The sequence below is a fragment of the Solea solea genome, chromosome 9 (genome assembly GCF_958295425.1).
Source record: "Solea solea chromosome 9, fSolSol10.1, whole genome shotgun sequence".
NCBI lineage: Eukaryota > Metazoa > Chordata > Actinopteri > Pleuronectiformes > Soleidae > Solea > Solea solea.
In genome coordinates this window covers 25,860,982-25,888,481 of record NC_081142.1, presented here as the reverse complement: position 1 = coordinate 25,888,481, position 27,500 = coordinate 25,860,982, and the positions used below count along the sequence as shown (strand labels likewise).

Sequence of the window (27,500 nt, the reverse complement as noted above, 5' to 3'; positions counted from 1 at the left end):
CCCCGTCCTCTTACTTTAGGCCGTTTTAGTGCTTTTATTCACCCTGTCACTTGCAGCTGCTGCGATCACACACTTAAAAAAACTCTACATTTATATTTACTATCGAAAAATGATCAAAATCAGGTTAAAAATGTCCGACACTTTTCTTCCATCTGTTCGTTCTGTGATGATTATTGTTCAAGGACAGAATAAATGGATTTATTTAACACTTCAACGTCTCCTTAGATCTTCTCGTCGTCTGAGATGAAGCTGTTTTAAAATATTGTGTGTGTGTACATGAGTGATGTATTTACACCAAATGTGGGTTAAAGTGAGGGATTTTAAAGTAAAGTGCTTAACATTTCCACGGAAGACGAATAGGATCACATGTAAAAAATAAATAAATAAAAATTCAGAATTCTGATTTTATAATCCGGTTTGAGATTAAAGACAAAATTAGTCAGAATTCTAAGAAAAAAAAGATGGAAATGGTGACTGTAAAATCTGAGAATTCTGTCTTTTATTTGTTTACAAACAATATTCATATGTGGCCCTAATTCTAATCTTTTTCAATTTAATTATAGTTTCCATGTACATAGGTTTAATATTTTACAGTTAAAGAGGAGGTTTTTTATAGAATGTTATATCTATGTTATAGAGATTTAGATGATAGAAGCAGAGGGCCGCACGGTGGTGCAGTGTTGCCTCACAGCAAAAGGATCACCGATACGGATCTCAGGTCGACGGAGGATCTGCCAGGAGGCCTGAGATAATGATGTTCTTCTATGAGGAACTGGTTTGTAAATCCAGACTTCAGTTTATTCTCTATGTTCAGGGGTTTGAATTTGAGTTATTTAATGGAGGTCTCTCATGGTTTTAGTGTTGTAATGTCACGTTATGTAGTTGTGTTTTGGACACAACTGGAAATATATACAGTATATAGGATCAACTCCAATTTTTGTTAGAGAAGTTTGAGCTGTGATTACAGACTTTGGGATGTGATTCGGAACTTCAGACTTAGAACAACAGACCTGAACATCTTATTCCAATCATTTTGGGCAGGCACGCCCTCTACAGTCTGAAGTTCTAGAAGTTCCTCAACTTCCTCTTCTTCCATAAATTCTCAGCACAGAAGTTTAAGACCTCCCACTGCAGATCAAAGTCATTCTTCCAAAAAAAGTTTCTGTGACCACCTTCTAACTCAAAGACGTCAAAGGTCATTTTACCTTTGATGACGTGTTATTGTTGAGGGCAGTGTCGAAAAAGAAGAGTGTGATCAGTGTGAGGAACAAGAAGCAACGTGTTTTGTTTGAAGAAGTGTGAAGAAGAACGAGAGGAAAGAGAAGACGGCAGACAACATGGTGAAACAAGTGCGGTCAGTGTTGAGGAAACACTTTTAGATCATCTCATCTGCTCGTCTACAACAGCATTAAGACCACGTTCTTTAAGACGTCATGCAGATCAACTGTCATCGAGAGATGGACGACCAGTTCCAGAAAGAGAGAATGTTAAATATTCTTCTCCATAAAAAACTGTGGCAGTTTGGACATATATTCCAACAGAACAGAAAAGACCATGAAGCCAATCTCCTTTCACTGATGCAGGAGGCGGAAGAAAACCACAAGATAGCGGAAAAAGTCCAGGGAGAGAGGAGAAGACAACCCATTCTCAGAATGTTGAGGAATGCACTTGAAGAAAATAATCTGAGGGCTGACCTGGATGATATCCAGAAAACCATGGCGGATGACCTCAGGGTGGTGAGTGGAAAAATAGACGTTCTTCAGCAAGAACTGGACAAAGTCAAAACTTTAAGGAGCAGGAAGACGTGTGATGCTGATGTCCTCACGCAGAGACAGAAGACTGAAGACCTTCTGTGTGAGTTTGACAAAGAAACCAAAGCTATCGAAGACTCTGGAGCACAAAAGATCCTCACAATGAACAACATGAAAGCTGAGCACACAGCGTTCTGTCAGAAGATGATGGAAGCACTCAAGGTGGAGAAGGAGAGCAAACTGATCCTCCAAGAAGAACTGAAGAAGGTGAGAGCTGCAAAGCATGAGCAGAACCACAAGTACGAAGCTGATCTCCACACAGCGAGACACCACACTGACCTCCTTCAGGAAGAACTCACACAGTGTCACACAGACACGTTTTCAAAACATCAGCTCTTTCTCCAAAACCTGAGGACTGAGCAAGATGTGTTCTGTCAGAAGATCACAGAGGAGATCGAACTTGTGCTGAATAACGCTGCTAAGCAAGAAACGTTTCTGCTAAGAGACATCGAGAAGCTGAAATCTCAGCTCAACATTCAGCAGTTGCTCTACCTGGAGCTCCACATGAAGTTCAAGGTTGAAATAGAGAGTGGACAAGAAGAGACAGCTGAGGTCCAGACTGAGGAAACAACTGAGGAGAAAAATGAGGAGACAAATGAGGTCCGGACTGAGGAGACAGCTGAGGTCCGGTCTGAGGAGATAGCTGAGATCTGGTCTGAGGAGACAACTGTGGTCTGGTCTGAGGAGACAGATGCACTCAGGACCGCAGACACGGATGAGGTCAAGTCTGAGGCGAAATTTGAGGTCCAGACCCAAGACATGGCTGAGGTCCAGTCTGGAGATACAGCTGAGGTCCTAACTGAGGAGACAGTTGAGTTCCAGTCTGAGAGCACAGCATGCTCCAGACCAAAGACACAGCTGAGGTCCAGTCTTAAGAGACAGCTAAGGCCCAGACTGAAAAGACAGCTGAGGTCCAAACTGAAGAGACAGCTGAGGTCCACACTGAAGATACCATTGAGGTCCAGTCTGGGGAGACAGCTCAGGTCCAGACTCCAGCGGATGCTTTTCTGTCACAACCAGAACCAAAGACCAGAGCGTAACTCTTACAATATTACCAGCAACTCAATGTGGATCCAAACACAGTAGAGACTGGAACCAGGTGTTGGTTTTCTCCTGGAGCCTCAGCTCGGTTCTGTTAACCCACGTAGACTCAAAGTCCTTTGGGGCAGGGACTTTGACATCTTCTCATTTTCTTGTTGTGTTGATGTTTGGGTTTGTTGACGTGGATCTGTGGAGGATCTCGACGCTCATGAGGGTTAAGGTTTAAGGGTTTGTTCACCTGAACTGACTTTTGTCAACATGGAAAAACAAACTTCTCACTTGATTTGTAATGTCAACAAACTTAAGTTTCATGTCTTCAACAATAGAGCATTTTTATTAACTCATGGTACGTCCGTCTGTCTGTTTGTTAATCTCATAACTTTTTCTTGTTGTGCTGATTGGAAGTCTGTCCAATGGTTCACTTGACAGACTTCAAACTTGGTAAGTGACTCACTAAGACCACCAATGTGCGCAGTGTTGACTTTAACATGGTTTGGATAAGAAATGCAAGAGATTTTGGTGGAAATGCAACATATGAATTGCTAAACGATGTGCCATGATGTTGAATCAGGTAAAGCCTGGACCAAAAAGGGGATGTAGCTTTCCCTGAAAAGGCCGGCCTATATTTCCAAGACCAACTGTGAGGTTTTTGATGTTTTCTGAAACACAATCACCATGATGTCCAGGTTTGATAATCATGTCGTTTCCCAGTTTATTTTACATTTTACATTCACGCTGATGAACTGACGATCAAATGACTAAGTGCTTAAAATGAAGACTTATTATTGGTGCCCGAGCATTCTCACAGTAGACCGAGGACCTACTGGAATTTCTAGAAAAAAAGTTCTCCCCAAGGATCACGTTTTTGAGGAACTAAACATTGGTGAAAATGGACAACAATGGCACACAAATCAGAACTGACCAAAAATATTATAAAAAAAATAGGGAGATATGTAAAAGTGGTGAAAAATGGCTTAGTAGCGCCCCCAAAGGTGAAACCCGGTAGGACAAAGCCAAAACTAAGTTCACCAATTGCCACAAAACTTGTTGGAAACACATCACAGACAAACAAAAAGTCTAGTTTTGGAATTTGGTGTCTATCTTCGTGATTTGCACGTTTCGTAAATTACCAAATTTGTCTGAGCACGTTAATTGTAATGACATAAAAAAAATGCGCCAATTTGTACTACAGAATTTCCTTATTATTTTCAGTGAGACACAAAAGATAACAGCAAATGATAGGGAAGGAAAAAACACACCAAAAAAAATCTGAAAACAACACAATTACATTTTTAACTCATTCTTATGATATTTTACTCATGACTTTGTACAATACAATACTTTCTGATCTATTTCCTGTCGTCCTGTGATACTCGTGCAGCACAGAAACACGTCTGTACTTTGTTTAATCTCTAATTTTAGGTTATGGTTTCACAGGCTGACACAGCACGTTTGATGGAGAGGATTATTTATTAGTCAGCATTAACAATCACATGACAGACTGTGGAAGACTGTGCTGTGGAACATGATGATGTTGTTGGTGTTTTGGCAGAAAGTGTGAGATTATATGGACGATTTAATCAACAGTTTGAAGGTTCTTCCCACAGTTTTTATATTCAGAGAAGAAGAATCCAGAAGCTTCAAACAATGAGGATGAAAATGAAGGAGGACTTTGACCTGTGATAAAGACACTGAGGAGATGAAGAAGGTCGGGTTGGAGAACTTTGACCTGTGTTTGAAAATGTGGAGGGCAGCAGTCAGTAGACATTTAGAAGAAGAACAAGGAGAGGAAAGAGAAGAAGACAATTTTACAACCGCATTCTTTAAAACCTCATCCAACCATCAAACACTTCCACGCAGGAGAGAAAATGTCAACAAGACGTGGTCGACTGATTTCATACGGAATGGCAGATAAATATTCTTCTCCATATAAAACTGGGGTGAAGAAGAACAAGAAGAAGAATATGTGTAATCAAACAAAACAAAAACAAAATCAGTCACAGTGGAAATAAATGTATGATTTCAGAAGCGATCACAAAGTCGCTAAAGCGAGCGGATTAAGAACTTCTAACTGTGGAGTGAAGAAGAAGAAGTTGGTCCGATCGATGGTGAAACAGCCAATCATGAGTCCAGGTTGGTCACATGGAGGTGACTTTCTCATAAGTGTCATCATCGATCCCCAGGTTGTCATAAGCGTTCCTGTCGTCTCTGCTAGTAAATAAAAAAAACATTTGTTGAGGTTTACTTAAAACTTATAAACAAAGGTTGAGAGAATTCAAACAGTTGGTCCCCAAGTAAGGTCCCCACACAGTTTAGCTTGGGGACCTTAAAAAAAATCTTCCGCGACACATCTGTGGGCCCGCACCCAGTGTTTGGGAACCACAACTTTAAAGCTTGTGTTGCTGTGACCTTTGTTTATTTACAGTGTGGGATGGTGAGCGTACCTGACCGCGTCCAGTGTGGTGTCGTACGCGCTCCTGTCTTTGCTCCTAAACAGAAAACACGCACAAAAAATCTGAACTTAAAGGTTGAGAAAATTCAACAGTTTAGTTTGGGGACCTTAAAAAACATCTCGCGACACATCTGTGGGTCCCGACCCAATGTTTATTTACAGTGTGGGATGGTGAGCGTACCTGACCGCGTCCAGTGTGGTGTCGTACGCGCTCCTGTCTTTGCTCCTAAACAGAAAACACGCACAAAAAATCTGAACTTAAAGGTTGAGAAAATTCAACAGTTTAGTTTGGGGACCTTAAAAAATATCTCACGACACATCTGTGGGTCCCGACCCAGTGTTTATTTACAGTGTGGGATGGTGAGCGTACCTGACCGCGTCCAGTGTGGTGTCGTACGCGCTCCTGTCTTTGCTCCTAAACAGAAAACACGCACAAAAAATCTGAACTTAAAGGTTGAGAAAATTCAACAGTTTAGTTTGGGGACCTTAAAAAATATCTCACGACACATCTGTGGGTCCCGACCCAGTGTTTATTTACAGTGTGGGATGGTGAGCGTACCTGACCGCGTCCAGTGTGGTGTCGTACGCGCTCCTGTCTTTGCTCCTAAACAGAAAACACGCACAAAAAATCTGAACTTGAAGGTTGAGAAAATTCAACAGTTTAGTTTGGGGACCTTAAAAAATATCTCACGACACATCTGTGGGTCCCGACCCAGTGTTTATTTACAGTGTGGGATGGTGAGCGTACCTGACCGCGTCCAGTGTGGTGTCGTACGCGCTCCTGTCTTTGCTCCTAAACAGAAAACACGCACAAAAAATCTGAACTTGAAGGTTGAGAAAATTCAACAGTTTAGTTTGGGGACCTTAAAAAATATCTCACGACACATCTGTGGGTCCCGACCCAGTGTTTATTTACAGTGTGGGATGGTGAGCGTACCTGACCGCGTCCAGTGTGGTGTCGTACGCGCTCCTGTCTTTGCTCCTAAACAGAAAACACGCACAAAAAATCTGAATTTAAAGGTTGAGAAAAATTCAACCGTTTAGTTTGTGGACCTTAAAAAACATCTTGCGACACATCTGTGGGTCCCGACCCAGTGTTTATTTACAGTGTGGGATGGTGAGCGTACCTGACCGCGTCCAGTGTGGTGTCGTACGCGCTCCTGTCTTTGCTCCTAAACAGAAAACACACACAAAAAATCTGAATTTAAAGGTTGAGAAAAATTCAACCGTTTAGTTTGTGGACCTTAAAAAACATCTCACGACACATCTGTGGGTCCCGACCCAGTGTTTATTTACAGTGTGGGATGGTGAGCGTACCTGACCGCGTCCAGTGTGGTGTCGTACGCGCTCCTGTCTTTGCTCCTAAACAGAAAACACGCACAAAAAATCTGAACTTAAAGGTTGAGAAAATTCAACAGTTTAGTTTGGGGACCTTAAAAAACATCTCGCGACACATCTGTGGGTCCCGACCCAATGTTTATTTACAGTGTGGGATGGTGAGCATACCTGACCGCGTCCAGTGTGGTGTCGTACGCGCTCCTGTCTTTGCTCCTAAACAGAAAACACACACAAAAACATAGAGGTTGAGAAAAATTCAACCGTTTAGTTTGGGGACCTTAAAAAACATCTTGCGACACATCTGTGGGTCCCGACCCAGTGTTTGTTTACAGTATGACGTGGTCGAGCGTACCTGACCTCGTCCAGTGTGGTGTCGTTTATGACGTAGTCGTTGTCTGTGGCCGACTCCACAGACGTCCTCAGTCTGGACGACAGGACAAAAACAAGCACCGAGCTTTAGATTGTTGTTATTTACGGTGTCACAGGTGTCACAGACTCAACTGAACTGACTTGTTTGTGTCTCCACACCAGGCCGCCTTCACCAGGAAGGCCACAAACGTCAGGAAGAGGAACCCAACGAGGGCGAGGAGTCCGGTGAGCCACTGAGGCAGCAGACGACCTCCGACCTCAGTCTCAGCTGAAACACACACACACACACACTTCCCTTCATTCGGACAGTGTCGTGTCTTTCTGACCTCCTACAACAAAATGGCAGCGAAGCCAAAGACTGCGGTGTTGTACAGTGATTTACGTACGGTGGCCTGGAAGTGCAAACCATTTGACTATTTTGAATAATATTTAACCCAAACTGTCAAGACGAGGCTTGTAGAATGACATTAAAATGTTTATTTTGTTGAACTCACGTTTAGTGAACGTTATTGTTATGGGAATTGGGTACCTCATGTAATACATGAAGACAAATGTTCAATGCAACCTATGTGACCTGAGACCATTGACCCTTTGTATTGTTAAAGGCGACATAGAATGCTTGTATCACACATATATGTTAGTTATGGAGTTCTACTTACATATATTAACTTGTTTTCATGATTAAAAACCTCCTAATCGCTGCAAACGAGCCGATCAAAATATCTCCTCGCTGACGCTCTCGTCAGCCGCGCTGTTTCAGACCAAACAGTTGCTGTGATTGGCCAGCCAACGAGAGCTTTCCTACTGTCCTGTGATTGGCCAGGTACCTGGAAGTGACGTAATAGATAGGCCAGCTCTCAGATACACAGCTCCCCCTCTGGCACGGTGGATGCTCTGCATCTCAGCAGCTACAACGAGAGTAGTTCTTCTTCTTCTGCGGTTGAATGTACGCAACCGGATGTGCCCGGACTAGTGCCCGCACCAGGAGGCGCTACGGTGGTGAGGATTTCTGATGACGACATCAAATTAAGGAAGTGTCGATCCGCTTCGCAGAGCCAAGGAAAACAATACAACACTATTTTCTCATCAGTGGCTGAACTGTTTGTTCTGAAACTTTAGGGTTTCATAAACGAGGTAATGACGCAGATACACACACAAACGCAGCATTAATTGGAGCTTCCGGTCTATGTCACCTTTAATGTAACTGTTTGATGTGACTTGTGACCAGTGACCATTTGTATTGTTTTAGGAACTGTTTGATGTGACTTGTGAATAGAGACAAAAGGGTCAGCGACTCAGGGCAAGGAGATAACAAACCCACAGAGGCGGGGGTCTGCACTTTATGGCAGGGTGATAGCTGACCCATTGAGACAGATAAATACCTTGCGATTCCTACAAGACAGGGAGTCTTCACGTTGTAACTGAGCTGATGTGTGTTGCTTTGTGAATGCTCCTCTTGTACAAGATTAAACCCTTGTTTGGACACTGAGCTGACTCCGATCTCCTTCCTATGGATCTCAATTCTTTTGACAATTATGACCCAAGTTGCAGAAGTCGTAAAAAGCCAAAGTCAGTGGCTCTTATTTTGAAAGCCAGGTTGAAAGGAAGTGGTGCTATAAAAGATTGCGTATGAAGAAAAAAAACGTCTGGTCAGCTGATCACTGGTCACTCTTTTGTTTATAGAACAGTATCAGGACATTTGTTTCAGGGAAGTGAAAATGTTTCACATCTTGTTAATTTGTTTTCATTCATTTATTTCAAAAGTCAATTTGTTTAAACTTTTATGAATTTATTTTCCAAAATAAATGTAAATTTGTTTCAACTTTTGTTTTCAAAAATATAAATTTGTCTCAACCTTTGTAAAAGTCCTTGACGTTTTGTTATTTGCACTTCCAGGCCACCGTACAAACTGCAGTAGTGAAAATATTTGAAAATGCAACAACAGCTAAAATCTTTTTCCACAAATTGTAATCCACACTCTTGTAATCCTGACCCTAAAACCAGGTTTGAACCCCTGAAAACAGCCTTTGAAAGTTGTGAGGAGCAGAGAATATGCTTTGTATGTATCATAAACATCAATGTTAAAATAATCTGTCAACTGTAGCTGAGATTATATCACATTACTGTAAAAGGTTTGTTTTGAACCTTACGTACTCTTGACATAAATAAAAGAAATAAAAACCTTTTTGTAAACCTGTTCCCTGTTACATTGTTTTTGATGTATTTTTTATTTATTTACATTTCATAAACAAGAGCAACTCACTGTTCTTTACATCAAAACAAAATAACATTTTAAATGTGGAAACAATAAATGTACAATTTGAAATAAAACAAGAAGAATAAACAGAGAGAAAGAAAACAAATATGATTGTTATGATAAAACAATCATATTACTTTAAATGTAAAGTGAAGAATTTTAAATCCTTTAAAATAACAATTATACCAGAAAAGCCTGGATTTAAAAATATTCACAGATATGTCTGTTCATTAACTCTTAATCTAATCTAATCTCATGATTATTGTTTGTATTTTCATTATAAACTAAATATTTCCTCTGTACATAAAACAATAAGGTTTAAAACAAAAGTAAAGATTATTTAAAGATAAATCTGTCACTTCATTTCTGGATAAATTCATTTTTCATTTGCTTCATAAAACCTGGAAATACTGATATTCTTAAATTATTCATTTATTATGTGTATATTAAATTTGCATTTCAGTGGACGTAAATACTCTGAAACAGTAAAAAGTATATTTTTGTGTGATTTTGAATGTTGTCAAATAAAGTATTGTAAAAATGCGAAGGATGTTTTTATATTTTTATGTTTCTGTAATGGTGAATACACCAGTATGTAGAAGCTCTTTAACTCAATGGTTGTTATTTTTAAAGCATTTGATTATTTCTTGATTAAGATTTAAGATGAGTTTTAGTGGTTGAATGTTGTTGCTTGATTCATTTTTGATTAAATTTGAGTATAAAAAGGTGGATTAATTTTTTTAATCATAACATTTGTAGTTTTAAAGAAGTTTGTTAAGCATGTATGTACATATTATTTCTGTTATCAGTTAGAACAGCTTGTACCTGTCTGAGCCGTCGCTGCTCCAATAATCAGCAACAAGCAGGAAGTGAGAGTAGAGATTTTCTTCATGTTGATTCTCTGAAGACAGAAAACACCGTCTGTCTCCTGACGAAGTGAAGAGTTAAACGTCTTCACAGTCACACGCAGTAAAGCGACGTTGGGAGAGTTTATGGGTGTTGTCGCCGTCGTCGTTGTTGTCAGGTGCTTAAACTTCTGTTAATGTTTAACTTCAGGTGACAATAATGTGTGTGTGTCACAGGATCAGACTCAGTTTATGACTAAACTGCACACACGTTTCCTGTAAGTGCACTGTAAAACAAACACAGTCAAATATTCTTACTCTTTGTTACGTGCCAGGTTGTTAGGGTTAGAATCTGTCGGCCTTTGTTGGTCATAGTGGCAAGTGCGGAAACACAAACAGACAGACAGACAAGACAAACAGACACACAGTGCCACAAAAAACAATACTTCACTCTCTCTCCGTGGGGTGAAATAACCATGACTTTTTTGTCTCATTTTGGACGACATACTAAACTATGACATTTTTGTCTCATTTTGGACGACATACTAAACTATGACATTTTTGTCTCATTTTGGACGACATACTAAACTATGACATTTTGTCTCATTTTGGACGACTTACTAAACCATGACCTTTTGTCACATTTTGGACGACATACTAAACTGACTTTTTTGTCAAATTTTGGACGACATACTAAACTATGAGTTTTAACTATGATTTTGATTAAAAGCAAAAACAACAATATTTAAGCCAAGCAAGGATTTATTTTTCTTTGTTCAAACTTTAAAACAAACATATTTCACTTTCAATCCTATGTGGACATCTTTTGTCTTTTTTGTCTCAAAGCAAGAGAAACTTTTATTAAAACCTTTTTCATAAAAGCACATTAACATTAGTTCTATATAATAAAAAATGATGCATCATATATGAATGCATCATTTAAAACCTGATTATTCTGGAACACTTAGTGGAATGTGGTGTCGCCAGCCTGTGGTCTTGTGATCCTGGTCGTCTTTGTCCTACAGGACGGTGCAGGTGGGTGAGGGTTTGTCTCTCATCATGTTGATGAGGTTCAGGTTGAACTGGGCCGGGTTGAAGTCCTGCAGGTCGCACGCCGACGCTATCTCCTGGTTGTCTCCGCTCTTGTTCCCGCTCTTCTCCCTGGACGTGACGCGGTACTGGGCCTTAACGTTCCTCAGAGGGTTGTAGTCCGCACTGACGTGCTCCGGACAGCGGAAGACTTCTCTGATGACTGCGCCGTGCCGAGACAACGCCAGGAAGCCGTTCCTGAAGGTCACCATCCTGACGACGGGCGAGTACACGTACTGAACGTAGAGGAGGTTTCCTGATGGAAACAATCACACATCACAAGTTAAGACTTTAAGGACTTTAAGAGCATTGTCTCCCGTCTGCTCACAGGGGACATTGTCCAGCGTACCTTTGGCGACGTCCCACACTTTGACGGTTCTGTCCTGAGATCCAGTGAAAACGAACTGGTCGCTGTCAGAGAACGCAGCACAGAGGACGCCCTCGAAGAAAAAGCCCTGAAACACGACGCCGTGGACGAGAGACACAAGAACACACACATTTAATCATTTCTTTTTAGCTGAAAATACCTTAAAATAAGTTTCTTTTAGCCACATTATGGTTTAATATAAACCATTTACATGATTAACTCACAATAAAAACAAATACAAGTGAGCTTAGTCTATAAATGTTACTTCAAATGGGTTAGGGTTAGGTTAGGTTTACAGTGAAAAATGAAACGGTTTGATTTATTTACTGTGAAATAAAGTGATAAAAGTAGTAGTGTTTGTACACTGGCAGCCATCTTGGAATCCCACCTCGGGGTTGGAAAGTTCGTAGTGGAACGTACCATTACTAGACCATAAGTTATGAATAATACTAAGCAAATAAACTGTTTTCTACCTAAAGACATTAAAGTTAAAGCTTCAGTGCGTAACTTTGGATTATTATGTCATGTAGAAAACGGCAAATATGTCACGTGACTTGAAAATGCTGCACAGATTTTCTACGGCCGATAATTGATTTATGTATAAAGTAAATATTAAATACGTGAAACAAGTCAAACAAGGAAATTTGGATGGAAAAATACAGTTTTAGTGACATTTATATTTCATTTATGTTTATATTTATTTTATTTATTTAAGTTTCTGAAAACAGAAATAGGTCATCTGTAATTAATTGTCTCGTACATCCACACTTCAATAAATCAAAAATATATTGAAAATAAATTATTTGTGTTTTTTAATCACAAAATTAAAATGAAAGATTAAGTAATAATAAAGTAATATTTGATTTGCATGAAAAGGACATGCTAGTTTTCAAAAGAAATGTATAAAAAAATTTATGAGCACATTTTTGTTCTGAAGAGACTTAAACTTGAGTATTTTATACGATACGACACGATAAACCTTTATTGTCCCACAATGGGGAAATTCTCAGTATTACAGCAGCAAAGAGCAAAAGAAAGTCACAAAAATTATATATATATACGTTATATATACGGTATATTATGTTATATGAAATAGCATAAAATTAACTTGGCAATTTAAGGGTTAAAAATGAAAGAAATTAAGTAATAATAAAGTAATAATGTATGAAAACGACTGATGCTGGTTTAAAAAACATCTTTATACATTTTTTACACATTTTTGTGCTCATGGGACTTTAACATAACTTTAGGTCTGAAACTAACGATTATTTTCATCATCTCGTAATCGTTTGTTTTTGTCTACAAACCAGAAATTCATCAGTTTGAACGAATTCTTTTTTTATGGAGCAAAGAAACCAGGAAATATTCACATTTAAGAAGCTGAAAAATCTAACTAAAGAATGGAGTAATTGTTTCAGCCCTGCGTGTAACTTGATGTTACTGAGATGTAACTTGAGTTCATTCGCTGCAGCGCTGACCTTGTACTCCATGATGTGGTCCAGGGTCGGTGGGTTCAGGGCCCACAGTCTCTGCACGGCGTCCTCTGATCCCACCAGAGCGTGTTTCCCCCAGTTACTGACCGTCACGCAGGTCACTCTGCTGCGATGAGGCTCCAGGTCGGAGCTTCTGCCGCTGCTGAAGTCGTAGAGTCTCACCTCCCCACAGCTGGTGCCGTACAGCAGCCTGCGGTCGGACAGCAGCGCCATGGAGGACAGCGGGGCGTGGAGGAGGGACAGCCGGAACCTCTGCAGTGGACCGTCCACCGAGGGGAAACTGTCTCTGGCCGTGATCTCGAATAAACACACCGAGTCCTCGTACGCCACGGCCACGTGTTTCTCCTGCGAGCTGACGGCCAGGCTCAGGACCCGGCTCAGACTCTCTGAGGGCGGGATGCACAGCGTCTCCTGAGGCAGAGCCAGCGGGTAGATTAGGACGGTGCCGGTGGTCAGACCACAGAGCAGTAAACGCTTCTGCTGAGCCAGTTCCAGACAGCAGACTTCAGCAGACACGGCCAAACGATCACACACAGAACCTGCAGAGGCACAATATTCTTCAACTGATTTTAATCTAAGAAAAATGCTCTGCCGAATGGGTCAAAGCAAGTTTAACTCGACCACAAAACCAGGTTCCAAATCTGCAGTGACTTTCAGACTCTTAATGTTCCTGAAAACAAAGAAAATCTTTACTTAAAATAAGTCTTACTTTAAGAATTTCTTATATTTGCAATCTCACCAATTCATGATTGTGTATTTAACCGTAAACAAGAGCAGAGTCTCCTCAGTCAGTTTGTTTTAATGCTTAAATAAACTGTAATTTGCAGTTACAGTAAAAAGCAAACATTTAATTGTACTGCATTTTAGGTCACACCTACATTTTTACATACATATATATATATATATACACATATATATGTATGTATATATACAATGTATATTTACTTTGTGTTTGGCTTCAGGAGCAAATAATTCTTTTCTCAATCAATCGATGAGTTGTTACCATATTATTAGACACTGTCTGTCTGTCTGTTCTCTGTGACCCTACAATGTTTTATATGTAAAAGAAAGAAAGGAAATCAAAAGTACTCACATCCTTTACTAAAGGGCAAGTACAGATAAAGATTGTATACAAAGAAAATTATACATATCTAAATAACATAAATAATTCTACTTTTACCAGATTAAAGTCAGGCAGTGCAGCCTCTGATATGTCAACAAAAACAAAAGTAAAAATAGATTTTTAAAAGAAATGATACAAATGCTTGTATTGATAACTTTGATGGAAACACACCAAATACTTCATTTGTTAACTGTGACTGTGTTTGTGTAAACACTGACCTTTGCTGTTGTTCCAGCTGATGACCTCTGTCTGACTCGGGTGTCGGACGAAGAAAACGCGCTCGGCGTCTTTGGTGATGGCGACGTGAGCGCAGCCTGACGGGACGCGTGCGGTGGGTTTGTGCTGGCCGTCGTATTTCAGGCTCCACACGTGAACAGAAGCAGCAGCGGCCGAGGCCGAAACCACGGAACCTTTATAGAGAAGCACGGAGGTGACGGGAGCGTCTGAACCACACAGAGTGTCCAGCAGCGCGCCCGTGGTCACTGACCACATCTGGAAACACACAAGTTTACAAAGTTACAGTGAAGCCGCTTCCTGACACAGAGAAGAGAGCCGATGATTCAGTGTTTCCTCTCTGACCCGTATGAGTTGGTCAGCAGCTCCAGAGGCGAGCGTCCTCCCGTCTGAAGACATGCAGGCGGACAGAACGGTGTCTTCATGTTGGAGGTCGAGGAACTTGTCCACAGCGTCTCTGTCGAGGTTGAAGAGGCTCAGCGTTCGCTCGGCGGCTGCAGAGACACAAACATACACAAAGAATCACAGATTATACTGAGAATGTTTGTACAAATCTGTGGAACCCAGATCATATTTCTCCTACTGATAAACTGAAAATTCACAAATATTTATTCACAATTGCTTTAAAAAATTAATTTATTTCCTATTATTTTGCGGTTTTACAATAATTATTCACACTGTTGTGTGTAAAGCCTCTGTTCTGAACTGTGGAGTACCTCAGGGATCAACACTGGGCCCGATTAGATTTACGTTTCCTTTTTTTTTCCTTTTATCTTTTTTGGTTTAGTGAAAATTGGCTGTTTTAATGTTTTGAGTTTTTAACTGTTATTAAGTTTTTATGTAAAGCACACCGACTTACAGATAAAGATGCCTCATTTATTATTTACTTTTTTTATTCTGCTGATTTATTTTAATGACTTGATAACTATGCATCTATAAAAATGCACAAATATTTATTCATAATTGCTGAAAACCCCCAATTATTATTATTAGTGGAACAGTTTAAGTCTATAAAAATATTGCTTAAATTGTAAGAACTAAGACTAAAATATAGTTTAATAACATCTAAGTTAAAATAACAACAGACTAAAATGTTGTCGGTAGGTGACAGTATAAAATAATATACAGTACATTAAGTGAGTAACATAACCACACAATATGCTGAACATTCACAAACTTTGAGTTAAATATTACAAATAATTTATAATTTAACAGTTTGACTCTTGACAAAAGCAAATTGAAGTTTTGAAATTGAACTTATTCACAGTTTCCACATAAATCAATGAATTCTAACACAGAAACAGAAGTAGATCAACAGTGTACAGTCGTACTGCACCTGCTATCAGTATTTTTTCATCTTCAGTCACAGAAAGTAAAGAAGGAACCAGAGGAAACTCCACTGCTGAGATTCCACCTGACCTGGAAATCTGCACAAAGGAGAAAATATCATCGTCATCTGAGTAAGAATCATGGAAAATAAGGATCGGTCTGTATTATCTATCATTTAAAAAAAAAAAAAAGTTTTCCAATACATAAAAGAGAATTTAGAATCAAAAAGATCACAAATATATATGTAAGATAATCTTAATCTTGAAATGTTTACATATTTTTTAAAAGACAGATGATCTGCTGTGGCGACCCCTAAAGGGAGAAGCTGAAACAACAGGAGATTTTTTAAAGATCTAATAGATGTGAAAACTTAATGATGATTATTTTTTCTGAGGGCAAACGTTATGTAGATTGGACAGATCTTAAAAATGATTTGACTTTTAAAAATCCACCTTTATGCAGACGACATTCTGCTCTTTCTGTACGAACCTGATCATCTCAGTAAACTATCCAGCAGTGTTGTAAGGTAACAAAGTTCACATTTACAGAATAACAAACACTAATATTGTTTAGGGTAAGTTGAGTTTCAGTGGATAAAGCTTCCGTGTATTAGAGTTCAGAGGTCACTGCAGGAGTTTCAGGGATGTTTCACATAAAAACTGTAAAACTAACGTACCTGATAAAGAAAACCTTCTGTCGTCACCACAATCATCTTCCCCCGTTTTGGTGACACAACAAATTTGACCGGAGTCAAAGACGTCTGTGAGTTTTCCAGCCGAGTCTCCACAGCCGGAGCCTTGCTGACAGGATGGGAAATTGTTACCAGACCAGAGTCAGAGAGAGAAAAGACCGAATCATCCAGAACTCCAAGAAACACAGAGGCTTTCTGACTCATGCTGCTGCTGAGGAGCTCACAGCCATCCAGATTCCACACGTTCACCTAGACAAACAACAACAACAGGTGTTAACAACTGTTCAGTGAGAAAAGACACTTATATATCATTTAGATCATATACACAAGAAATGTACAGTTAATATCCTCATGTATGCGGATGTACATTTCTTTAATGGAAATGAAAATCACATTCATACAAAAACTCACAAAATACACAAATACTACCATTTTAGTTTGTCTTTTAAATTAATTCTTAATTATTTTCCCCTTAGTTTAATGTAAAGCATGAAATACAAATAATAATATATTAATTTATTTTTAGGAGTAAGTTTATGTCTTTATTTAGTGCTGTTGGTTTAGGCTTTGGTTGGTTTAGGTTTAGGTGATTTCAACATAATATTAATAAGCAAAAATGAGTAACAAAACAAAAATATATGACGAAATAAATAAATAAAATTATGAATAATTTGCACAGGGTAAGCATTAGAATTACATGGGTACAACAAAAACAATCTCTGTTTAAAGCTGTAAACAACCTCTTATAAAAGATGACGAGTATTTGAAAATTAAGTGTTCAATATTGTGTTTACATATTAGCGCATGTTTGTGTTACACGTCATGTGTGAAAAGTGTGATATGAATAAAGACAAATTGATTGTGTGATTGATAAATATCTAAAAATAAACTCCCACGAACCATTTCACCAACAAACATCCAAACACAGAGCTTCACGCTGCTTATCACACGATTATTAATGATTAATATTAATAGTAAGGAGCAGCTGCAGGGTTGTGTTATCATCACCTGTGAGCTGCTGTGAACCCAGAGCAGCTGTTTCTGATCACACAGGTGCACTGATGAAGGGGAGGAGTCAGCAGGCACCGCCTCCTGGATGCAGAGCAGCTGCTGGCCGTTAATGAGGCTCCACCTCCTCAGGCAGCCGTCAGCAGCCAATGAGAGGCAGGAAGACGAGCTGTCAGTCACTTTAACGAGCAGGACTGAGCCTGTAAACAACAAACAACAACACACTTATTATTATAACCATGATTATTAATAAATGTTTATTCTTTATTCAGACTGACCCGTGTGTCCCAGCAGAGTGTGGACCAGCTGCTGGTCAACGAGGCTCCACACTGCCACCACGCCTTCATCTGAACCTGCCACCAGAAGCTCCGCCTCCAAACTGACATCCAGACAGAGGACACCTGCAGAGACGAGGACAGAGAAACCTGAGACACCTTCACACACAACAGGTCAGATATTTAACATGAGATTTAGTGATAAAAGATGTCATGTATGTTTTTGCCGAAACCCAGAAATCACTAAGCACTGTATATATTTCAACCCCCTGGTGGCATGAGAAGGTACTGCAGACGACACTCTGTTCCGTCTGTATAAACCTACAGACTAACTCAGGCTGGCTGTTCAAACCTTTTAACAGGGAGCAACATAAGGGGATGCACACGTGAAAACAAGTCTCTGAAACAATCTTTTTAAAAACGGGTCCCAGAGTGGAAAAAAACCTCAAAACTCCACCCTTGCGGTTTTGTTAATACAACTCGTATGTCGAGAAAAGGATGACGTCATAGTTCAGCCTCTCGCTTGCGATTACCTTCACTGTCGCTATTTTTGTCACCATGTTTGGAGCTTACGCTTACTTTGATTTTTTCGTGCCTTGGTCGCTGTAAATCACTGATTTGTCGGTGCAGTCTCATTTCTCACCTCCCTCCAGTCCGCTCAGTGTGTGCTGCAGCGCCCCCCCTGGCTGCTGCAGGAAACTGCACTTCGGGACGAGGATGGGCTCAGGACACGTCAGTAGCCATTCCTCACACTGCGTGCACAGCCGGCCAATCACAGCGGGGAAGGGTGGGGCCAGGGAGCAGAGTCGAGCCATCAGCTCGGTGTAGAACAGAGACATGTCTGAGGAAGAGAGTTTTTAAAAAAAAACACCATTTTAAAGCTGCAGGGTGTAAGTTCTCAATATAAACATCATGACTGATAGAGGGAAGACGCAAACATAACAGCTAAACTGAGACAGCAGTGGACTTTAGGTTAAGGTATTATACCTAGTTCTCTGAAACATGAGCGATGAGAAAGGAAAGTTAGGACTGAAAGTTCAGGAACAGCACTGACCCATGTGATTGTCCAAGAAGTCCAGGCTGGGTTTGATGAGGACCAGAGTGTCTCTGAGCAGTCTGGTCTCAGTGCAGTCCATGTACTGGGAGCTCTGGTCCAGGTCCTGGATCACACTGGACACCCCACAGACCCTGCTCTTACAGTACAGCCACTCAGCACTACCTGGAAGACCAAAAAGAAAAGAAATGATCTTTTAACAGGGACTGAACGGCCTTCCTTCCTTCATGTTCAAGTTCATGTTGTTTCAGTTTGAGTTTCTGAAGTACACACAAAACCCTTCAAAGAGAGTCCTTCATTAGCCCCTACATGAGTAGGCCATCTGAACAGTGTTTAACTTGAATGTCACGTATGTCACATATCTTACCAATAACCTCCTGCCGTAGCTCCTCCCACAGCCCGGCATGCAGCAGGTGATAGGGCAGCTCGATAAGCTTCCGAACGTTAGCCAACCCTGGAGAGAACCACAGTGGCTGGGGCGGGACCTTCAACAACAGAGCAATGTACTTTAACAACTGCACAAGTAACCACACGAGCAGGGGTGTTGTAACAGCTAAGGACGGCTAAGACCTCAGTGCTGAGACCACAGACTTAGCCCATGTCGGTACCTTTCTGTCTGAGAGGAGCAGCGACAGACCAGGCAGAGCTGCAGGCTTCAGTTTCCCTGACCAACGGCCCAGAAAGTATTCCGCCATGATCCTGTGGCTCCGCCCCTGCCGCTCGGATGTCAAATAGCGAGATGAAATTTCCTCCACCAGATGCCTGAAGCACAAAAAGGTCACATCTGTGACTCAAATCAAATCTGATCTCCTGTGATTATTCACCATGTTTCTGTCTTTGTACCGGTTGTTGAAGGCAATGAAGACGAGCCCAGCCGTCCACCGCTCCTCCAGCATGTCCTCCAGGTCCCGTCTGAGTCTGGCCCACAGGAAGGGCGGTAGCCGGATCAATGAGGGTGTCGGAGGGAGGGAGTACCGGTACACCTCACTGATGACATCGTCATCCAACGACATGACATCATGCAGCTCAGCCTCCAGCAGCCCTTCCCTGTGGGGAAACGACCAGCAGTGATTAGCTGATGAACGTCCTCATGATCATTTGAGGAATCAGTTTAAATTGTAAAATACATAAAGTACAACAGCTCCCTCTCCTGGAGTCTCCCAAAGCACGGGGCAGTCCCCACGTGAGGATTTCAACCTTCTTGTGGCTACCATCTCTGGGGGACTCTCTCACCTAAGAACTGGTCCTGGGGGACTCTCTCACCTAAGAACTGGTCCTGGGGGTCTCCCTCACCGTAGGGTCTCCCTCACCGTGGGATTCCCTCTCCTTGGGGACTCTCTTACCTGGAAACCCCTCCTAGGGGATGCCCTCACCTGGGCGACTGGGAAATACTTCTACTGGAGAACTAAATATTTGATAAAACATTCTCCGATTCCAGAGAATTTTCAAAAATGTTCTGACTAAAGAATGCTGTTAATGTTTTAGCTTATTTTTGAAAGTGTTTTCAAGTCATGACAAACATAACTTTCACCTTACCGTGCAAGTGCAAGGTATCCTAAGGCCCCAGCCACCAGTGCCTTCCCATGTTTCTCCTCCAGCGTCAGGAAAAGCTGGGTCATCATTTCCTTTTTGCTTGCACCCAGGTGTAATTCGGTGGGCGGGGTGAAGGAGGTCCATTGTTTGGCAGCATACAGAATCAGTTTGAGGTGGAGAGGACAGCCAGTCGACTCAAAGCTCTGCAGCACAGCATTGCTCTGCTCAGGGGTTAGCGTTCGCTCCCAAGCTCTCATGTTTGACTCCACAATGTGTTTCCCTTCCTCACGCGATAAACGCTCCACCTCGAAGAAGCTCTCCAAAGTCTCCACCTTTAGCCGCATGTTAGCAAACACCTCACTGCTCGAATCCATAGAAACAACCAGGTGTATGTTGGGTGGGAGGTCAAGAGGGAGCCAGTGGAGTCTGTGAGCATGATGCTGGTCTGAGAGCTGATCGAGGGCATCCAGGATGAGGAGCAAAGTGTTCCCATGCTGGGAGACCTGGGTCAGGATGTTCCTGAAGAACTTGAGCAGCTCCACGTGGGTGCCAGCCGTTAATGGCGAGGGTGGAGACAGACCACATGCTAGACAAACCTGAATGCAGACGCTGTGGAGCACATAATCAATGTCAGGTCTTTGAGGATGACGAGCTGAAAGGACTCTGATGACCACCAATGATCTGGCCTCCAGGACTCTCTGCATTTCTTGTGCAAGTTTGCACAGCAGAGCCGTCTTCCCCATCCCAGCAGCCCCATGGACCACCAGCGGGCCATGTCGGACATTGGTGGACTCCCACATGGCGAGGCAGAGCTTACCCAAAATATTCTCTCTGCCATGGAGACCCTTGCTCAGCTCTGCAGTCATGGCAATATGCTGTCTAACCTCTTCAATCACCCAGTCTGATGTTTGCTCAGTTACCTCAGTACTTCCCCAGATCTTCCGCCGCCTGCCCTCACCAGGAGAATCAACCACAGCTGTGATCCGAGCCTCCATCTGTGACACAAACTGCTCACAGACACTATCCAGGTACTGAGCGTGCTCTTTGCGTTTTGGGTCAACGCTCCCCTTGCTGAGCTCCACACAGTGTAGGTTGAGGATCTTCTTTGATGCAGTATAGAGTCGAGACTTGAGGTCAGTGAGGAGTCCTTGAGCTTCTGCATCCAGCAGACCATCAGCAGTTACATCCATGAACCTAGCGAACCGTTTGGGACCATCCCTCAACCTCTGGCGGGGAATCTCTCGGATGAAGAGCAGTGCTGAGTTTTCACTGTCATCTTTCCACAAACCCTGTTCAATTTCCCACTCTGTGACTGTGGATGAAAAGGAGAAGACACTCAGATTTGATCATTCTGAGACAACAGTAATCAAACTGAGAGAAAAATCTCTGACCCGATGAGAAGAAGTGCTGTTTCTGCTCCGCTGTGATGTCCCCTTCTCCCTCAGCGGTGGTGGCAGCTGATCGTAGGAGCTGCAACAGCTGAGTCTCTGTGAAACGCCAGGACAGGACGTTGTTGTCATGCTGAGGCCTACTCTCAGGTCGAAGGTCACTGTAGTGGGGGAAGTGAGCTGTGATAGGTTGAAGGACGTAGGTGGGCGGAACAGCATTGTTGTCCTTTAAGAACCACTGATTTAGCTGTTTGATGCCTTCAGGGTCTTTGGAGAGTTTGGACATAAGAACTTCAAATTGTTTCTCTGGGATGAGACAAGGAAGAGCCCGGTGGCCATAACGGTTCCCAAGCAGGGCCTTTGGAGTCACGACACAAAGGGAAAAGTACAGAGTTATCTGGCAATCCAAAAATAATGACTTATTTAAGTCTTTGACACAAGCTTCCACTCTCATTTCAACTCCAACATAAATGTATGATTCATAGACTCAACACAAAACTTGTTGTTTTTTAGCTTGGTGTTGGATGAATAACTGAACTCAATGCTTCAAAATGGTGGTTCTCAAACCACTGGGTAACATCATGGTGGGTTGACATTTTCTTATAACCAGCCTTCAAGGAATTTTGTTAGGGAACCAATCACAAACAGGTTTTTTCCCTTAGTGCACTAGAGGCAGGCTTAATGCACTGATGTCAGAGAAGTGACATCTAGCAGCTTTTGGATACATCTAACATGACGGCCACTTAAGAGCAGCTATCTTTTCATTTGGCTGTCATTAGCCTGGGTCAGATACATTTGTTGACACGTTTCCCGTCGCCATCCAAACATCATCCGGATCATTGGTCTGATTGGTTGTAAGTCTATCCAATTGCGTACAGAGACATTTTCATCTATTGTTCTGATCTGATCTGTTGATCATGCCTCTTGCAAGTTGGAGGTGACTACTCCCTGCAGTCTGATGTTAGCCAGGATACAATCCACTTTAAAATGATGTACAATTATGCTTACAGCGAAAGATGGACCAGCTGAAATCCTCTTACACCTCTCCATCTCCTGCAGAAAGATATCACAGGACTTGTGATCACCAGAAGTGATGTTTCGAATTCCCCAACGTAGATCCACCACCTGAGGAGGAAAACACGCCATCACTGATTGATTTTCCACAACAGCTCAAATGAATACAGAACAGAACATTTTGCCAGTTAGAGCAAACCTCAAACACGAGCCCCAGACTGCGACAGAAAGACTGGACTTCTGGGTACGCTTTCTCCAGCAGAGCTTTCCTCTCACTGCTCATATCTGATGAGACAACAGGCAGACAGATGACAGACAGACAGACAGATGACTTTATTTATCCCCTAGGGGAAATTGGGTCATTGTAGCAGCAGTATAAATGAATCAAAAATACAAATAAAAAACAATACAATCATGATAAAAAAAACTAAAAATTAAAGACATTGCAATTAAGACAAGAGTTTTAATGAATTAATTACAGCTAATAAACACTGTACAGTCAGTATGTGAATGGAATTTAGGTGAACCTGGTCTGACCTGTGAACGTGGAGCTGATGAAGACTCGGATCATGTTGGAGCTGGTCTTCATCATCTCGGCTCCATGCGCATGTCCTCTCAGGACATCCTGCAGATGCTCCGCCATCGTCTCCACTCGGACACCACTGTCTGTTGTCTTCTTCTCCTGCTACTCCTGTTTCTGTGGGATCTTCCCTCCCTCAGCTGCTCTCCAGTCTTATCCTCTGAGACTTCACTCCAGGACAACCGTTCCTCCCACATGACCTGTTGCTTCTGGAACACTGTGATCAACTTGTGTAAAACTAGATTTATGGCATGAATCCAAATCACAACACTGATTTATTCTCTCCTGTCCCAAAAAATATTCCCAATTATACTGATATATAGTTACATTTTGGCATTTTCAGGTTTCAAATTTACATTCTTACTGTTTTAATCTATTTTGTTGTTTACCCCTCTTTTTTCTCAGTGGTTCTCCCTGAATATCATTATAGATGACTATTTCTCATATATAAATAAAGGTATTTATGTTCTGACACCCACATTTGTGAATAGATGTTCTCTTTGTTTAACAAAAAAATAGTTGTAATCATTCAGACAAAAACCTTTTTAATTTACTTAACTCCGAGTAAACAAAATTCTCTGCAATAATTAATTCTGAATTTAATGCTACTCAGATTGTGACATTTGTGCGAATGTGAAGACACAAGTTGTGGAAATAATATATTGCTCTGACATAAACTGTCACCAAAAATTTATCATAGAATGAGTTTGACTTTAATTTTCTTTTAAAAAACTAGACTGTTAATAAAACTAGCCAAAACGTAACACTTGCTGTTTAGCTTAGAGATAGCATACAGTTAGCCTTCACTACATGACCACAAATAAGATCAAGAGCGCTTGTTGATATTTAGATAATTTTTAGTCTGTTTTTTACCACTTTGTACTTAAAACATAAAAATATCAGAAAACTTGCGGTTTTTAATGTTTAACTATTGATAAGCAGCTAAATGAATTAGCAATTTGTTGACTCGGCATTACGTTCATGTGTTAGCTTAGCGGAAGGCTCTTTTCAGTAGCATATACTCTAATGTATAATCGTATAAAATTGTAGTCTAAGTTAATTTAAAGCCGTTTATCAAGTATAGTTTAACAAGTTTCATTCATTTTATTAAAAACAAGTTCCCCCATACACTGCAAAAAATCTTCTCAAGAAAGTTAAAGAATCCTCGTTACTGGGAAAATGTTCTTATTTATTTTGCATAAAAAGAAAATTGATCTTGGCAAGAAAGTTTTCTGCTCAGAAAAGAATCCAATTTTAACTTTTTAATTGCCAGTAAGCTTACGCAATAATTTGTAAGTCAGCTTAAACCAGTAAAGGAATACTCATCGCATTACAAACTGCATTACAGCAGATTTAAAAGCTTATATTAAAGATTCTTGACAAGCAAAATGTGGTCTTTATAATAGTGCATCACTTCATCCTGGTGGCAGACCTGGTAAAAATTAAACTTATGGATCTTTTTTCATTGGCATGCAGAATATTTAACAGATTTGGTAGGTAAACTAAAGGTAAATGTCCAGAACACACTGTACCTAACCCTGCCCCCATTATTTGGGTGTGGGAGCCGATGAAAGTGTAAATGTTCAGTGTTTCAGTTTCAGCGGCATCGTTCCCACTGTAAAGCACAAACACACACGCTGTACAGACTCAGTTTACCCGAGTGTGGTGTTTACTGTGCAGGTCCAGTGGGAGCCGCTGACCCTCGGGGAGCTAATGACACCAATGACAAACGATAATAATGAGGATAACAAAGCTACTGTAGAGCCGGAGAACACCTGCTGCACCCGGACGCCTACAAACCTCATTAACTGCACTCCACTGACAGATATTTAAAAAATAAAACAGGGTTACAAGCTGTTAATAACATTAAAATGACGTGTTTTGAGCGAACAAGATAAGAGCCGATCATATTAGAAACAAGAGATTAAAGCTAAAAGTTGCAGAACAACAAATCCTTTCATCCCTAAACTAAGTGTTTGTTGTGCACGTTAACCTTCAGGCTGTTTTCTTTTTCTCTTTAAAAGCAGAGTTGTTGACCTGCAGCTCTCCGAGGACGTTACATCATAAACACCGACACCTCTGGACCTGTTGATAATCCACTGATGACGAGATTGACCAAGCAGACAGAGGCTCATCAGTCTGTGACGTCTGTATTTATCTGTGGACAAACTCAGGCATGACTTAACATCATGTTTCTGTGAAATGTCATATATTCAGACAAAGAAAAATCACCGCAAATCATTTTTATTCACAAGTTAATTTGTTTCCATGTTGTGACATATTTTAAAATTTCCTTTTCCTAAAAAAAACCTCCTCAGTCCGTTCTGTGTGGTCACTGCCGGGTGGTGGGGGGGCGGAGCTGGCTGCTGTGATTGGTCAGCAGGGACATGGCGTTCCAGTTTCCAGCTCCACAGTTAGTCCTTTGCTCAGAAGGAACGCTTCCTGCTTAGGTTCCCGCCCGAGGAACTTCCTCAGCATCTCAGCGGCGTCCACTGAGCCGCCAGGTCGCAGGATGCACTTCCTGTAGTCCAGACCCACCTGGGAGACAGGAAGTCAGTCAGCACTCAAACACAGACCAGTTTCATTTCAAATCAACCACTGTGGACACAGCTGCTATGAATGACACCATGTTTCTGTAATTACCTGATTCAAAGGGTTGTACTGTAGCACCAATTAGGAGAGACTTCTCTTAAACATATCTCACTGTCCCAACGGTGTTTTAAGTAGGAATGCAACGGTTTCTTATCTGATAGAGATCTTAGAGTAATTTACCACCAAGCCATTTCAAAGACCTACGTCTCCAATTGTGCAACAAATATTCTTCTCCAATGAAGAAATGCCCACAACATGACTCAGCAGATTGTTATTGACATTTTTACACTCTGTGCATCTCTAATTTTAAGGTCAGCAGACATAGTCAACAATGAACCGTGACACTGCCTCAGATTGGTCGTAAACACCGCACTGACTCACGTTAACGACCAACCAGCACGTACTGTATGTTCCTGCAAGTGATTGAGGACATTTATTTCTTTACCAGCAGGTGGCAGGAGTCTGTATGTGTTAATGAAAACAAAGTGTTTGTTTATCTTGTCACTCAGATGAATTCATGATACCACAGCATCTTCACATTCATGTTCAAATAATTTGGTATTTTTGACGGCAGTAAGAAGTCAGTTTTTTTGATTGTGTCATCACTTCTTTACATTTCTTCATCTTCTGATTGGCTGGAGCTAAACAGCCAATCACAATTAGTGGTTAACTGATGTGGGGCTTTTTTAATACTGATATTTCTTTATCCAATCTTCTTTTTCCTCCATCTGATAAAACATAACTGAATATTGAATTATTGAAAATGAAAAATACAAAAAAATTGCACAATAATACAAAAACATGACTGGTTTGTCTCATTTCTGCACTGTAGTGCAATTATATACAACACTATGTATTAAATAGATAATAAATATACAAAACAGTTCATAAGAAAACTAAAATAATAAACTTTCGGACATTTATAGAGTTTCTAATAACAAAAAGAGTTCATCACGTGTGTTGATGATTTGTCTCTACAGATATATAACGGATCTAATTTAAAAGAGGACACACTTTTACATGCATTGACCTTTACTTGACCTTTATCACTGAATGAAAAGGTGTTTTCATTCAGTTTTTGGATGTCCTGACAGGCTCGGGGAGTTTGAAAAGCCATTAAAAGCAGGTTGTTTTTTAAAAAAAAATCATACTAAATAGAATACAAGTGTTGCTGACGTCCTCATCTGACCTTAGGGTTCATGATTCCCTCCTGTTTGAAGCGAGCATAGAACATGTCCATGGAGAAGACCTCGCTCCACAGATAACCGTAGTACTGCGCGTCGTAACCGCCGGCCAGGTGACCAAAGGTCGCGGGCATGTTGGTTCCTGCAAGACACAGAGGAAGTGTCAAAGGTCAAACTGCAGTGAAGACTAAAATAAGTCAAAACTCATTTATAACCCACATTTTTAACCAAAAAATTACTTATTTTATTTAATGTATAATCACTTTATGTCCAGCACAGGTTTTCCTTTTACCATACTGTTTCCTTTTTAAACTTTTATTCTTCTAAATCATTTCAAATCAAATGTGAACAAAATTGTGATTCTACTCAAATGCAGATCTGACTGTTGTAACAGATTGTGCCACCAGGTGGAGTCGTTTCCCTGTTTAAACCT

General features: G+C 41.0%; 4 protein-coding genes across 8 annotated transcripts in view; 1 reads left to right on the top strand and 3 right to left on the bottom strand.

Moving 5' to 3' along the window:
* The window catches only part of patj (PATJ crumbs cell polarity complex component), a 98,977-nt gene extending 98,763 nt beyond the window's left edge, over positions 1–214 (top strand). For all 3 annotated transcript variants that reach the window (XM_058637814.1, XM_058637815.1, XM_058637816.1), the window contains one exon: positions 1–214. This exon is cut by the window's left edge and continues 1,752 nt beyond it. The gene's annotated coding sequence lies outside the window, so the exon portion shown is untranslated.
* A 4,668-nt stretch (positions 215–4,882) lies between these two features.
* On the bottom strand, positions 4,883–10,281 carry pdzk1ip1 (PDZK1 interacting protein 1). Of its 2 annotated transcripts, none has more exons than XM_058639469.1 (13): positions 10,094–10,281; positions 7,153–7,279; positions 6,995–7,066; positions 6,811–6,855; positions 6,622–6,666; positions 6,432–6,476; positions 6,242–6,286; positions 6,053–6,097; positions 5,864–5,908; positions 5,675–5,719; positions 5,486–5,530; positions 5,297–5,341; positions 4,883–5,063 (listed from the first exon to the last, which is right to left on the bottom strand). In XM_058639469.1, the coding sequence occupies exons 1-13, from the start codon at positions 10,158–10,160 to the stop codon at positions 4,991–4,993; spliced, it is 744 nt and encodes a 247-aa protein (XP_058495452.1). In that variant the 5' UTR covers positions 10,161–10,281; the 3' UTR covers positions 4,883–4,990. The 2 variants fall into 2 exon arrangements, with proteins under 2 accessions (XP_058495452.1, XP_058495453.1); XM_058639470.1 differs by having other exon boundaries at positions 4,883–5,060; positions 10,094–10,280.
* A 593-nt stretch (positions 10,282–10,874) lies between these two features.
* On the bottom strand, positions 10,875–25,407 carry nwd1 (NACHT and WD repeat domain containing 1). Of its 2 annotated transcripts, none has more exons than XM_058638263.1 (19): positions 23,249–25,407; positions 22,911–22,996; positions 22,706–22,822; positions 21,701–22,055; positions 20,313–21,621; positions 19,620–19,823; positions 19,385–19,538; positions 19,144–19,261; positions 18,777–18,941; positions 18,366–18,563; positions 17,726–17,848; positions 17,448–17,647; positions 16,425–16,688; positions 15,756–15,846; positions 14,765–14,913; positions 14,404–14,677; positions 13,048–13,619; positions 11,552–11,657; positions 10,875–11,458 (listed from the first exon to the last, which is right to left on the bottom strand). In XM_058638263.1, the coding sequence occupies exons 1-19, from the start codon at positions 23,352–23,354 to the stop codon at positions 11,133–11,135; spliced, it is 4,917 nt and encodes a 1,638-aa protein (XP_058494246.1). In that variant the 5' UTR covers positions 23,355–25,407; the 3' UTR covers positions 10,875–11,132. The 2 variants fall into 2 exon arrangements, with proteins under 2 accessions (XP_058494246.1, XP_058494247.1); XM_058638264.1 differs by having other exon boundaries at positions 13,048–13,601.
* Positions 25,408–25,519: 112 nt separating this feature from the next.
* The window catches only part of thop1 (thimet oligopeptidase 1), a 13,545-nt gene continuing 11,564 nt past the window's right edge, over positions 25,520–27,500 (bottom strand). Inside the window, exons 13-14 of the mRNA XM_058638265.1 lie at positions 27,073–27,209; positions 25,520–25,829 (exon numbers count right to left, since the gene is read on the bottom strand). Of these exons, the coding sequence (XP_058494248.1) occupies positions 25,668–25,829; positions 27,073–27,209 (299 nt within the window). The 3' untranslated portion in view covers positions 25,520–25,667. The remainder of the gene's footprint in view (positions 25,830–27,072; positions 27,210–27,500) is intronic.

Excerpts from the sequence above, each read along its gene's own strand:
- pdzk1ip1 (XM_058639469.1), bottom strand. The coding sequence starts at position 10,160 with ATGAAGAAAATCTCTACTCTCACTTCCTGCTTGTTGCTGATTATTGGA. Across the intron at positions 5,531-5,674 it reads ACCACACTGGACGCGGTCAG|GAGCAAAGACAGGAGCGCGT; the intron begins GTACGCTCACCA and ends TTTTCTGTTTAG. Across the intron at positions 5,342-5,485 it reads ACCACACTGGACGCGGTCAG|GAGCAAAGACAGGAGCGCGT; the intron begins GTACGCTCACCA and ends TTTTCTGTTTAG.
- nwd1 (XM_058638263.1), bottom strand. The coding sequence starts at position 23,354 with ATGGCGGAGCATCTGCAGGATGTCCTGAGAGGACATGCGCATGGAGCC. Across the intron at positions 17,648-17,725 it reads CACTCTGCTGGGACACACGG|GCTCAGTCCTGCTCGTTAAA; the intron begins GTCAGTCTGAAT and ends TGTTGTTTACAG. Across the intron at positions 14,914-15,755 it reads TGAAAAAATACTGATAGCAG|CCGCCGAGCGAACGCTGAGC; the intron begins GTGCAGTACGAC and ends GTGTCTCTGCAG.